Source organism: Lampris incognitus, chromosome 6, assembly GCF_029633865.1.
Source record: "Lampris incognitus isolate fLamInc1 chromosome 6, fLamInc1.hap2, whole genome shotgun sequence".
NCBI classification, from domain to species: domain Eukaryota; kingdom Metazoa; phylum Chordata; class Actinopteri; order Lampriformes; family Lampridae; genus Lampris; species Lampris incognitus.
In genome coordinates this window covers 64315601-64330088 of record NC_079216.1, presented here as the reverse complement: position 1 = coordinate 64330088, position 14488 = coordinate 64315601, and the positions used below count along the sequence as shown (strand labels likewise).

The following is a 14488-nucleotide window of genomic DNA, read 5'->3' as shown; positions in this document are numbered from 1 at the left end:
GGGCCCAGGCTCACCAACTTTTTTGTTACTCTGTAAGGTTTAAAGACGCTTTCAAGCAATAATCTATTCTTTTATGATGATGATGATGATGCCATTTTAAACATGCAGCTCTGAACGACGGCGTAACCGTTTAGTGCCCGGGGCTGGGTCTACTAGCGATGTTTTCCCATTTGGTTGGGGTTCTCTCCCTAGATAGCAAAATTCCTGTGGCCTGGACCCGTCCCACACCTGACACTTCATCCAGCCCACATACGGCGTGGAATGATGGCACTTGGGCGGTCCGCTCCTGTTTGCCAGATATGGGCCAGAACCAAGCCATAGCAATGCTGCATGTGCCACATATTTGCCAAAGGTGGCCCATATTTGTTTTGTGATATTTGGGCCATATTCACCATTTACCACACGGGCCACTTCAGGGTCACATCCAGATTACATGTTGCCCAGAGCACCGCATCGTTGCCAAAAAAGGCCCATATTTGATTTGGCATATTTTGGGCCATATTTGCTATTATACATGTGGGCCACTTCAGGCTCACATCCAGTTTGTCGGGGCCAGAAGGCCATCAATGCCGCATCATTGCCTGAAGTGGCCCACATCCACATGCTACAATTTAAGGTTCCTGGTGTCATCCCGGCATCTACTCCATGCTCTCTCTGGCCCTCATAGCGGTCTGCATCTAGTGGATCAGTGAAAGCACTGAACCTGGTGCCTTGTTTATAGGAAGTCAGGTAGCTTTGCCCCTGTGGTGGTAAACTTTGTAATAAAAAGAGAATAAAATCCTTAGTCAGTCTTGTCTTTCTGAGTAAGTTTAATTCAGCGTTCGCAAACGGGCTCACCCCATACAGGGTAGGAAGAAGAGAGAGAGAGAGAGAGAGAGAGAGAGAGAGAGAGAGCGCCTCCAACAGGAAGACTATATAGTTTTTATAGAGATACAAGGGTATGTGTTGTCTAGGCCACCCTAACTGATATCATCCAGCTGCTGCGACCTTGTGTATCTGCGGAGATATAAGGACGCGCTGACGTCTGTGGAAGGGTCAGCTGTAGACAAAACACGTGAGCAGTACATGATGTCTAACTAGGAACAAGTGGTTCTGTATTTTTCTGCTACACACCTGTGGTTGTGCATAGGGTGACCTGGCCTCCCACTTGACGGTGTACGGTGCAGCATTTTGACCCTTTGTCATGCATCCTACATATTGAAACCACATCCCACGGAGCCTGTCCTCCACCAGGAAACGACACCGTAGGTCGTTTGGTACAAGCAGCTTATTACGACCTGTAGTTACGTTTTAAAGTTAAGCCGACCTCTAGCGGTCGTGCTGCCAATAGCAGTCTTCGTTACTATACTAGACGGCGAAACAACACAGAAACTAACTGACTACATATTCTATTGTTGTGCAATTGTTTTTGTCACTATTTACTGACTACTTACCTTTATTAGCCTGTCTATAAGGCGTGGTAAAAAGGACGTCAACAAGTAGATAAAAACCCAAAATGCACAGAGGCGAAAAGTATCTGTGGCATATCTCCTGCCGCCAGTAGGGGTGCTAATTTAGTAAACGCTCCTGTGGGTCGTATTAGAGGGTGTACGACCTATGTGGTCATATGGGCTGGAGGACTTGTAGGATAATAATGTCTTGCATTCTCTGCTTAGACGCTTAGGTCTTATATTCCGATTGGTTGTAAATTAATGCAACCTTCAGTCAAAAACACCTGCAGGGCAAACAGTCGAAGATTCCTCTTATTATTTACCGCTGGTCCTGCCTATAGCAACTTATTTTCAATTTGGTGATTCAATCAGGAATCAGGAACAGTTTATTGTCATTTCAATGATGTACTTGCATACGCAAAAGAAACAACATTTCGTTTCTCCCAGCCCACAGCCGTGCAACACAAAACATAAAAACACATATCCAAAATTTCCTGACACCACCAAAAACTTGCAAGAACAGCGAGAACAAAGCAGTCAACAACGCAGTCCATTCAGTGCAATACAGTCCAAAAATTCCACTGTTCAGACAACAAACGCCAGCCAGGATGACTGTCGGAACTGCCAGTCTGCATGGGCTAACAGGCTAACAGTTAGCTTAGCCTGCCCCACTTCCACATCCTGTCAGACCGCCCGTAGTGTTTCCTCTTCGGGCACAGCTCCGGGCAGGGCCGTGGTCCTTGGGCCCGCCGGACGCAGCAGACCAGGCTCCCCCAGCCGTTCCAACGCCAGCTGTCCCAGCCAGAAACCTTCAACACACCTCCCCCGCACTCCACACGACGACACAAATGCAGAAGCAGACAAAAACACTGCACAGTCGACGCTAGGCAAGGCTGCCGCCAGAAAGCAAAGAATCTTTGGCCCAGATATGGCCCACATCTGCAGTTATCTTACGGCCCACATTTGGCCTTGAATGATGGCATTGACTCAAGGTGAGTTTGGCCACCGCAACTCAGCCACACTTGGGCCACATCTGGCCCACATAGTATGTGCTGTAACCCAAGTCAAGCCCGGTTCATTACATTTGGGCCATGTCTGGCACACGCAACACTTGCCGTAACCCAAGTCAGGCCCGGCTTACGACATTTGGGCCACGTCTGGCCCACACAACAGTTGCCAGTGCCGTAACTGAGCCATAAATACCAAAAGTTCCCCAGATTAGGCCCAAATATGTCTGCTGTCTGCGGGCGTTCCCTCTCGGGCGCAGCTCTGGGTAGGGCCGTGGACCCTGGGCCCACAGGACGCGGCAGACCAAGCTCTCTCAGCCAATCCAATGCCAGCTCTCCCAGCCATCAAACGAAAAAAAATCAACGATCAAAGTAAAAACTTCACACGATGACACAAACTTAGACGTAGACGTGGACAGACACCGCATAGTCGGTAATGGGCGAGGCCGCTGCAAACGTGAGTTCGCGCCGCCATCTTGCCACACCGGAAACGGTGCTGGGGGCTATAGTTGTCATGTCGTATATGTGTGTTGACGGTGGGTAGGAGTGTTAGCTGATAAAGAGTGGACATTATATATCCGTCCCAAAAAATCTTGGTGTTTGTCCTAGATTTGGACTGTTTGCCTCTGGTCTGGTTGTGCACTTTACTGACTGCTGAGGGTCCTTCATCATGAATCCCTTTTGACATTCACTGTGTGCTTTGTGGGCTCCTCTATAAGCTGCAGTGTTGTGGTGGTGGTGGTGGTCCCCTTTGGTCTGCGTATCATACCCCCCCCCCCCTCCTGTCATGGCCTGGGGTCCTGGCACCAAAGACCACCACTGACCTTCCATGTGGCCTTGCTTCCCTCAAGGTGTGGATGATGGCGCAGACATCCCCCGAGACATGGTGTCCGGCATCTATGAGAGGATCCAGCAGAGAGAGCTGCGCTCAAACGAAGACCATGTCACCTACGTCAGCCGCGTGGAACAGTCCATCCTGGGCCTGAAGACTGTGAGTTGTGTTTGCCTGTCTGTCAGGGGGAGTCCTTGTGGGTTTGTGTGTGTGTGTGTCCCGTCCCCCCCCCGCATCCTTGTTGGTTTCATGTTCTCTGGTGTGTACGTGTTTGTGTTGTCTCCCCGCTCCTCTGTCATCTATTATTTCTCACCTCGCTGTCTTCTTCAATCCACCCTCCTTCCTTTGCTCTCCACTCACTAACGCTCTCCCTCGGCAGATCCTCGCCGTGCCTCACAGACGTTTGGTTTGCTGCTGCCGCCTGTTTGAGGTGCCCGACGCCAACAAGCCTCATAAACAAAAACTGGCCCAGCTCCAGAGAGAGGTTTTTCTTTTCAACGACCTGCTACTGGTAAGGACGCCAAATGGTCAGGCGCAACATTGTCTGACTAGAAACTCTTCAAGTGTGCTCCAAAAGGCGTCCGCGTAGCGTAGCGGTCTATTCCGCTGCCTACCAACACGGGGATCACCGGTTCGAATCCCCGCGTTGCCTCCGGCTTAGTCGGGTGTCCCTACGGACACAATTGGCCGTGTCTGCGGGTGGGTAGCCGGATGTGGGTATGTGTCCTGGTCGCTGCACTAGCGTATCCTCTGGGCAGTCAGGGTTCCTGTTCAGGGGGGAACTGGGGGGAATAGCGTGATCCTCCCACGCGCTACGTCCCCCTGGTGAAACTCCTTACTGTCAGGTGAAAAGAAACGGCTGGTGACTCCACATGTATCGGAGGAGGCATGTGGTAGTCTGCAGCCCTCCCTGGATCAGCAGAGGGGGTGGAGCAGCGATCAGGACAGCTCGGAAGAGTGGGGTAACTGGCCAAGTACAATTGGGGGGAAAACAGTCCAAAAAAAAAAGTGCTTCTAAAATCCATCCTCTAAAGCCCGACACAAAGAGGGTGATTGAGTAGAAGTACATTTTAATCTGCACATGTTCATCAGCTATGTCTCCGTTCAGCTCGCGCCCACTTCAGATCTTGCAGCATTTGTTTGGTCTGTCCTTAGATCCTGAAGCTGTGTCCTAAAAAGAAAAGTTCAGCTTCCTACACCTTCTGCAAAGCCATGGGCCTGCTGGGCATGCAGTTCCACCTCTTCAGCAACGAATGTGAGATGCAGAACTGTGATTTGTGCATATTTATTTCCAGTCCATTAAACCATACGACCTACGAGTTTATTTCAATAAGCTATAGTTGCCCGGCAACAAACATAACTCTCGTCAGTTTCGGGGAGTATTCCTCCCAGCAACAAAAAATGTTCCCCCGTGAAATAAAAACTGAAACGCTGTGGTCTTCTCAAGAGAGACTCCGCCATCAAAAAACCACCCCGTAGGTCGTTTGCACAAGCGGCTTATTACAACCTATAGCTACGTTTTAAAGTGAAGCGACCTTTAGCGGTCGTGTACATAACGACAATCCGGTGTCCCGGGTGCCTCGTCATCACGTGACCTTTGGCCTTCGTTATCAATCAAAATGCAACGAGCCAAGAGATGGGAGAGTGCAAGAAGTATTTGTACTCTTGTAAAGTGTTGGGTTTCTTCACAGTGTCCTCAAACGAGTACTTCGTAATTAGCAGAGGTGGAAAACTCCGCTTCAGAAAGTAGAAGTACTAAACCATGTATTTACTCCACCCATGCACTAAACCAGCTGATTCTAATTAGTACAACACTTCAGCCAGGTAGGAGAACTAATTAGCGAAATCAGCTGGTTTAGTCCATGGGTGGAGCAAATACATGGTTAGTACTTCTACTTTCTGAAGCCGGGTTTTCCACCGCTGATAATCAGCAGCATTGCAGGGTAGGATCAAACTACCTTTGTGGTCGTATGGGTTGGAGGACTTGTTGCTTTAACACAAGGCATCAGTAAAACTTGTTCACAGTCTCGGGTCAAGATAAATAACCTCTCTCGCCAGACTACGCTCATGGCATCACCATGCTGAGTCCTTTCACCTCGGAGAAGAAGCAGCTGGTGAGTTTCTGCTCCCCCAGTGGTGAGGAGCTCCGGAAGTTTGCGGAGGAGCTCCGAGAGTCCATCACAGAGGTCAACGAGATGGAGCAAATACATATCCAGTGTAAGAAGGAAGCATGTCCAGCCGAACACACGTGTGTTGCAGTGCATATATTTGAATATGAATACATACGCCCAACACACACACATGCAGTTAAAGATTGGCTTGTGGTTGTGGCGTTTCTTCTGTACTGCAGGGGAAATGGAGAGGCAGCAGGGCATCCAGCCACACAGTACCCACGCTAATGGTGGCCAAGTGGACACGCACACAGGACACAGCTCTTCTTCAGGTATTCTCTTCATTCACATAGTGCAAGTTTTTTTTTGAATTCCCCCCTTTCTCCCAATTGTATTGGCCAATTACCCCACTCTTCTGAGCCGTCCTGGTCGCTGCTCCACCCCCCCCGCCGATCCGGGGAGGGCTGCAGACTACCACATGCCTCCTCCGATACATGTGGAGTCGCCAGTCGCTTCTTTTCACCTGACAGTGAGGAGTTTCACCAGGGGGACGTAGTGCGTGGGAGGATCATGCTATTTCTCCCAGTCCCCCCCCCCCCCGAATAGGCGCTCCGACCGACCAGAGGAGGCGCTAGTGCAGCAACCAGGATGCATACCCACATCCGGCTTCCCACCCGCAGACATGGCCAATTGTGTCTGTAGGGACGCCCAACCAGGCCGTGATGGCCTGGCGGCCTGTCCAGGGTGTCTCCCTGCCTGCCACCCAATGACTGCTGGGATAGGCTCCAGCATCCCCACGACCCTGAAAAGCAGGATAAGTGGTTTGGATAATGGATAGATGGATGGGACAGCCAACCAAGCCAGATGTAACATGGGGATTCGAACCTACGATCCCCATGATAGTAGGCACCGGAATAGACTGCTACGACCTGAATGCCCCATAGCGCACAATTTCTAATGCAGAAATGAATGGTTCATTCAGTGGCCGGCTAGAGATTAAGAGCATTTAAAAGGAGATGTGAGGAAAATGAGATGTCCTCAGATATGTAGAAACCATAGAACAGATGATTGTAATGATCGTGAATGACTAGGCTTGCTAGCCCGTTGGCTAACGGGTCGGATCCTTTAGTCAACTGGTTAACGTAGTCGCCCGTGGTGCGGGAGACCCGGCTTCGTGTCCCAGCTGCGGCGGTTCCTGGCTGCCCCCCAAATTCGCTACGTGATGAATGAGGGTTTAAACCATTCACTGGCTGCTGGACAGTACAGGGTGCTGGGGCGCCGCCCCTTCAAATATCAAGAGATGAAAATCTCCCTAAACATGTTAAATATAATGTAGTTGTATAATGCGAATAATTATAAATGAAAGTGTTTTCAGTCTGTGAGCGCCTGCCAGCAGCATTAAATATTGGTTCAAATGGTATTTGGTTGATCTCTGTCTGAATACATATACTTCCTGTCTGAATACATATACTTCCTGGGTGAGGGGCGCCGGCCAAACCATACCTTATGTAAGCCCTCAAACTTGTGGCGAGCAGGTGACCTGAGTCTGCTGTCTGATTGGTTTCTTCAGATTTTCCAGGGGGCGCAGTTCTGTGCTGCCCCAGACGGCAGCGAATTGGTATTGTTTTAATGGTTTTTCATCGAATGTGATTGGACAATTCTCGTGGCTGTCAATCATGTTCACACCCACCACCACGCCTCGTCTCGACTGTCAATCATCCACTGTCTAAGAACCCTGATAAAGTCTATAGGCTACATTGTCCTTCTTAATAACTCTGTTACTGTGTGGACATTAAAACGGCTGTCAGGTGTGCCGTGCCAAGCTAAACTGCCCCCCCCCCCCCATTTTAGCACACCAGCCGCCACTGATTTTACTATGTAAATAAATTCGAAATGGTGTAATGCTGAAGTGTGCACACGTATCAACGACTCACACATAGAGCTTTCTGTCCCTGCAGGTCAACCAGACGCTTACGATAAGACCGGCAATAACAATACCGTAGAGGTGAGTGTACGTACGCACACAGGTGAGTGAGTGTCAGTGATCGATCCGGTCTTGCTCATGTGTGCGTGAGTGTGTTGCGGTGCGGCTGGCAACGGGCTTCATTCTGAGAGGAAAAGTGTTTTTAGTGCTTTGTGCTTCGCTTTGTGAGCGCTGTGCCTCGGGCACATCCGCACTGTGCAGCTAAGGATAAAAAAAGTGCTGCTGCGAGGAGTTTCCGCCCCTGGCTCGTGTGTGTGGATCAACAATCCCGCCATTAGTCGGAAAACACCCCCTCTTCCTCCAGCTGCCTCCCTATAACCAAGCAGAGTGGTTTTGTGTGTGTGTTTGTGGGGTTGTCAGAGTGCATGAGTATGAGTTAGCGAGCAAGCGAGTGAGTGTGTGTGTGTGAGAATGAATGGCGAGTGAGCGATTATGTTCGTCAGTAAAAACCAGCCCAGCAATCTTTTCTTTAGCTGATCCCAGTGGCAGTTTCTGTTTTCCCAAAGTCCTCCAACCCATACGACCACATAGGATGTTTGTCCTCTGATGCCCCGTTTCCTCTACATGGTAGCGGCTCGACTCGCCCCGTTTTCCATTACTGGAAAGTACCGGCATTTTGGTAACTCTCACCACTTTTCTGGTGCCACCTTTGTCGAGGTTCCAAATGAACTGGAGCGGGTACCAAAATCAATGCAGACCTGTGATTGGTCAGAGAAACGCGTCGCCGCGTCATCATTGCGCGCATGGGATATCGCCCGGCGTTTTTAAATATCGAAGCGGAGTTGTCTTACAAGTGCATTTTGAAATTGAAAACAAAAAACGGAGAGCCGAAAACCCATGCCGTGGTCTGTCGGTCATGGAAAACGACACAGGAGCGAGTCAGTTGGTACCATGTCGTGGAAAAGGGGCGTAATACGACTCACAGGAGCGTTTCCTAAATTAGCGCCCCCTACCGGCGGCAGGAGGTATGCCACGGATACTTTTCGCCTCTGTGCATTGTGGGTTTTTAAAACAACGTGAGAACAATAGAATATGGTGTCAGTGTGTTTTTGTATTGTTTGGCCGTCTAGTATAGTAAGTAAGATTGCTATTGGCAGTATGTTTACCTATGAATGACGTCATAAGAGCTAACTTAACGTTAGCCACAAGTTAAAAGGGCAGCTAGCGTGGACATTATAACCACTATGTGACATTAAACTTTGCTTTTATTAATATTCCTTCTCACGAGAGCTTATGGAAGGAGACGCTTATTGTTACAGGGGAAGTAACGTGTTATAATGACGGAGGACCGCGAGGAAGTAGCTTAAAACCTCACTATAGGTCGTAATAAGCTGCTGGTACAAACCACCTACGGGGTCGTTTTTTGGTGGAGGACAGTCTCGTTTTCCCAGTCTTTCTTAAGCCCTAGCCACCTCCTCCCCCACTCCCGGCTTCCCTCTCTCTCACCTCTGTTAAGCTCTCGGCAAATCCTTCAGGATTGAAAATAAATGTGTTAGGGAGACACTACGCCCTCAGTGTCACCTCTCACCCCCCCCTCCCCCCGCCCTTTATAACTCTGCTCACTCTGCACACACTTTTTCATGGAAGTCTCTGGCCCTGTAGGCACTCTTTCCCTCCTTCCCAACCTGTCTGTCTCTGGGCTGGTGTGTTTGAGGTAAACGTGGATGAAAAGTGTGACTTTTGTTTTTTCCCCGTTTCTTTTCTTTCGCATGTGCTCGCTCTGCACGCCCGCATGCCCGCATGCCCATGTGCGTCACCCACCAGAGGGCTGCATAGAGGCTGCGTTCAGGCTGGTAACTCCACATGCGTTCTCTGACTGTTCCTAAACTAGGTGTCAATTCACAACAGGCTGCAGACCTATCAGCTGAGCCAGCCCAGCATTGAGTCCACGGCTCTGGCCCTGGCTGCGCCCCCGGCACTGCTCAGCCCCATCCAGCCTGGGGAGCTCCGCCCGGAAACGCTCATCCAGTGCCAGCAGATTGTCAAGGTGATTGTCGTCGACCAGAGCGGGCGAGGGCGGATGGAAGCCTTCCTCAGCCAAAGTCCTGCCTCCCACCGGCTCATCCAGTCAGCCATGTCCACGCCTGTGCACGCCAGAGAGGGGGATGGCCCTCAGCCCCCTCTCCCTCCTCCTCCCCCTCCCTACAACCACCCCCACCAGTTCTGTCCCCCCGACTCGCCCATGCCTCTCCACCATACTCTGCCCTTCAGCCGCAGGCGCAACTCTAGCGGCTCGCGCAGCATCGTCTGAGCCGTGCCACCTGGAGCACCAGAACACCTTGCACGAAAAATCCGAAAGGGGAGGGGGGCAGCCATTTCCCAAATACATACATAAAATACGCATGTAGACGGGCAGATAGACAGACGGACAGGCACATGGACACAGACCTACAAATCGACACATGTACTCGCCAAGACACAGGTACATGTTCTTCATCAGTGTGCATTGCCTGCACTCTTGCACATGGCCAGACACACCGATACAAACATGCATCGACATACAAGCACTAGCCAACTTACTTTGAATGGTAAGTTAAGAGACGTAAGCGAGGGATATTTGAGGTGTGTGAAGTGAAAAAGAAATAGAAACCAACAAGAATGAGCATTGAATGAAGAGTATTTTTGATCGTGAGGTACTTTGGGTGGCTTTTTTGATAGAAAAAAAAATTCTAATCCTCTACCTGTACATGTTACGCTGTAGATAATGGTCTATATTTTAAACATTTTGACTAGAAGAGGATTGAAGGGAGCGGATGGGATCCATGATTTCTGTATTTCAAAGTCATATTATGCTCATCTTCCCTTTGATTTTATTTCTGGGATGTTTGTCAGAGGAACCAAGGAACCATCCAGAAAGCCAGAACTGTGAGAGGACCATGCTAGAGAAGATCCGGCCGGGCTACACACTGTCCTGGTGACTTACTGGGTTTTGGTCATTTGAAAGTTCACGTATTTACTTGTTTGTTGTGGGTTTCTTGGTATTAATATGCCACATTCAAAAAGGAACAGTGTCAGCACAGTTTCTCTTGCTTTTGCATATCCTGATTGAGCTATTTTTTTGTGAGCCCATGTAAAATGGGGAGAAGCAAGTTTGCTGGTGTGTTTTGTTCCTTTTTCAATGTACTTTATTTGTAGAGTTAGCAGACAAGTTGATGTTTTTACGTGAGTAAATATTGTCAGTCCTTACGATTGATGCTCCAATGCCTTTACCCTGTACAGTAAGTAGCATAGTGAGCGAGGGTGTAGCTGCTCTGAGCCTCTTTCCCAATCCTGTCCACATCCTGGTATTTTCCTCCCAGATAGCAGACACATTTGGGCCTAATCTGGGGCACTTTTGGTACTTGCGGCTCAGTTACGGCACTGGCAACTGTTGTGTGGGCCAGATGTCATAAGCTGGGCCTGACTTGGGTTACGGCAACTGTTGTGTGGGCCAGAAGTGGCCCAGATGTCATAAGCTGGGCCTGACTTGGGTTACGGCAAGTGTTGTGTGGGTCAGACTTGGGTTACAGCACATATGATGTTGGCCAGATGTGGCCCAAGTGTGGCTGAGTTGAGGCAGCCACACTCACCCCGATTCAACACCGTCATTCAAGGCCAAATGTGGGCTGTAAGATAACTGCAGATGTGGGCCAAAGATTCTTTGCTATCTGGGCTGGGTTTCAAATCCTGGGATTGTCGATAGGACCCCCTTTCACACCGTCAAGTGGATTCCAACTTTTTCCTGGGAAGCCCGCTTTCACATGATCCCAGCATCTTACATCAGACCATGCCCTGTCCTCCGTAGTGTGAGCCCCTCCTTTGTGTCGAGTTAGGCTGACGGACTCGATTATACGCACGTGTTGCCGTTTTTCAGAGATTGCCAAATATTTGCACAACATGCGGTCACTTTTTTGTCGTTGCCGTTATTACATCAGCTTAACTTTGCAGCAGGATAGGGAACGATGTTTGGCTGCTAGAATGCAAGACTCGGTAAGATCCACTCAGACAGACACAGTCCTCGGAAGCTGCTGTCAGTGCCCTAGGAAAAACTGCTTCGCCGTAACCCAGGAGTGATTTTCTAGGATTTTGAGGCACGGATCCTTTAACACCAAGGGCGATCCCAGTGAAAAGGAAAGGATTTAAGTTTGATGTGAAAGGGGTACAAAAAAAAATGTTGATTCCCTAAGACCATATCCTGATGATACTCTTATTTCTTTTACTCGTTAGTGGTTTTTGCGAGACCTGTGTGAGCTGCATCCTCATTAGTGTGCGAGTGCATGAGGAAGGATGTCAATTATGGTACGTTTATGAATGAGGATGGTAGCGTCGAGGCGTTTCGTTTCCGTATCAGATCTGTGGCATTTTAATTCACAAAGCTCAGGAAAAGATGTGCTACGGAACAATAAGTATCTGTGCTTCTTTGAATCGTGACGAGAGCAGTGCCGTCTTGCAGCGGCTGCTCAGTGTGTCAGTTAACCCGATGGCAGTGAGCGAGACTTGTACGCCGCCCAGCCTCGAACAGTTTAGAAAACAACGGCGAAGGGGCGTCCGGGTAGCGTAGCGGTCTATTCCACTGCCTACCAACACGGGGATCGCCGGTTCGAATCCCCGTGTTACCTCCGGCTTGGTCGGGCGTCCGTACAGACACAATTGGCCGTGTCTGCGGGTGGGAAGCCGGATGTGGGTGTGCGTCTTGGTCGCTGCACTAGCGCCTCCTCTGGTCGGTCGGGGCACCTGTTCAGGGGGGAGGGAATAGCGTGATCGTCCCCCCTGGCAAAACTCCTCACTGTCAGGTGAAAAGAAGCGGCTGGTGACTCCACATGTATGGGAGGAGGCGTGTGGTAGTCTGCAGCCCTCCCCGGCTCGGCAGAGGGGGCGGAGAAGTGACCGGGACGGCTCGGAAGAGTGGGGTAATTGGCCAAAAATGCAATTGGGGAGAGAAAAGTACAAAAGAAAACGTTTCCCCAAGACAGATCCAAGAACTCTTAATGAAAGCCCACGTTGAGTAGTTTGGGTTTAGGCAATATCTGTGTCCAGAAAATTGATGGGGGAAAAAAAAGAAGTTCATCACTTGGGTAAACACTCGCTCGCTTCACAAACTATTACCCACTTTAAGTGTTGTTATATTTTTCTCATGCACTGAAAATATATCCAAGCAGATTATTCCATCACAGAATGTTACTTTGAGAAAAACCGAAGGCGGACATGTGCGTACTGGATTCGGTACCATCTCCTCGGTCCACAGTCCGTGCTGGCTGGAGGTGTCCAAAATGTCAAGCCAACGTGTAAAGTCGAGCACAAGTCGTCTACCTGAGGCACACTGAATATGTCTTTTAAATTTTGCACCATAAGAATATATTGGATATACTGTAAATAGATATAGATTTATGAGGAAGAGGTTGTTAGCGTGCAGATGTGCGTCTACATATGTATTTGTACAGAGAAGCTCTAGTTTAAGAGAAAAGAGGAAAAAATACGGATATAGTTATTATAGTTATTATTTAGATCAACATCCGGGAGTCTTCTGAATCCGGTTGCTATGAAATGGAAAGCAGGCAGCTTTTAAAAGAAAATAGTCCCGTTACCATGGTAACATGCTAAATTTATTGCCGATCCACATGCTCATCGAATTACCATATCATATTATTAAAAGATGGCTGTGTCACCCTCGTTAAGGGTGCGTTAAGGGCTATGCTGTATTAGTAAACACACACACACACACACACACATGCAAGCACACCTGCCCGTAGCTGCCAAACACAAATCCATGTTAAATTCACCTTCGAAAACACTTGATTACACGAGTCGGAAACCCCACCTTGTTTATTATAAACTTACTTAAAAGCATGGTTATTTTGTCATTCAGAGTACACGGGACGGGACGAGTGGGAATCGATCTCTGTGTCATTATTACCAGGGCATGTTGAGTTGATTGATGTCATTTTCACCCCCTCTCCTTCCGTCCTCGCTCTTTCCTCCTGTACCCTTCACCACCTCCTCCTCCTCCTCCTCCTCCTCCTGGGTTGTCATGGAGACGTGCCGCTCCACAGCCTGACTGCGGAGCACCGTCGTCTCGTCCGTGCGCCCCCGCACGGTGTTTCTAAAGGGGCTTTCTAAAGATCAACATGTTTACTAGTGGAACATTTCTAAAGTTTGTTTCTTTTTCTGTTTGAAGAGAATGGAAGAATAAAGTAGTTTTTACTCTGCGCGGAGGCTCTGGGCTGTGTATGTGAGGGGACGGGTGGGTGTCCGCAGCCACCGCGCCGCCTGCGTCCCTCGCGCCGTCTCCCCGCTTCCCGACAAATGAATTTGCACCCAGGTGTGGGAAGAGGATGGTGGAACGAGGAAGGCTTTTGGGAAATCGTTTTTTTTGCGGCCGTTCACGATACAGGGCGCCCTCATTTCGCCATCTTCCTCGTGCATCTGGTCCAAACTCATTCATTAGAGACCGGGGTCAGTACCAAGGCCCGTGTGTGTGTGTGTGTTGTGTGTGTGATACGGTTTTGTTTCTGTTCCTTATAATAACAAGAACTGCTGGAAAGTGATGTTTGGTTTCCTATAGCAGCGTAACGACAGATAGACACGACACCTTTTCGTGAGCGAGGCAAGTCGGGATGAATAAATCCTTGAAAACGTGATCATTAACGCCTGGTTTACTTTTGAGCAAGTCTTTAAAAAGAAAGCCATCAACACCCGAGCACAAAGGTCATTACAGACAGAAGAACAGACACCAGTTTTGGCTGAATAAATTATCTTACAAAAAAACATGAGCGATAATACGATAATGTCATATAATACACAACCAACTGACTTGTGCAAAGTACCTGTGTACAGACGGGAAAGAGCGCTCCTACTTGGCTTTAAGTTCTCGTTCTCGCTTCCTGTTCCCTCCCGTTCTCGCAGTCTTTTCGACGTGGACGGATTTAAGGGAGGGCTGTTCTTAAGGGGAGCGGGTTGTTCACGTTTGACGTCGGTTGCTAAAGACAGACTAACCGCCGGTTCAGTTCCCACTGCTCCGTTTACTCCATCCTCATACTCCTCTCCGGCGGCGAAGGGGCCCTCAGCAGGATTTTTGGCCCCGGGACCCAGCGAACTCTACGCGTCACTCTTTTTCTCTCAGCTGCAGGTTTGAATGAAATCGGTCT

General features: G+C 49.3%; 1 protein-coding gene across 1 annotated transcript in view; it reads left to right on the top strand.

The window, feature by feature from the left end:
* The window catches only part of iqsec3b (IQ motif and Sec7 domain ArfGEF 3b), a 43054-nt gene extending 33439 nt beyond the window's left edge, over positions 1 to 9615 (top strand). Inside the window, exons 10-16 of the mRNA XM_056282491.1 lie at positions 3289 to 3428; positions 3649 to 3780; positions 4425 to 4524; positions 5328 to 5486; positions 5620 to 5712; positions 7339 to 7385; positions 9196 to 9615. Coding sequence (XP_056138466.1) covers positions 3289 to 3428; positions 3649 to 3780; positions 4425 to 4524; positions 5328 to 5486; positions 5620 to 5712; positions 7339 to 7385; positions 9196 to 9615 — 1091 coding nt within the window. The remainder of the gene's footprint in view (positions 1 to 3288; positions 3429 to 3648; positions 3781 to 4424; positions 4525 to 5327; positions 5487 to 5619; positions 5713 to 7338; positions 7386 to 9195) is intronic.
* The last annotated feature ends 4873 nt before the right edge of the window (positions 9616 to 14488 follow it).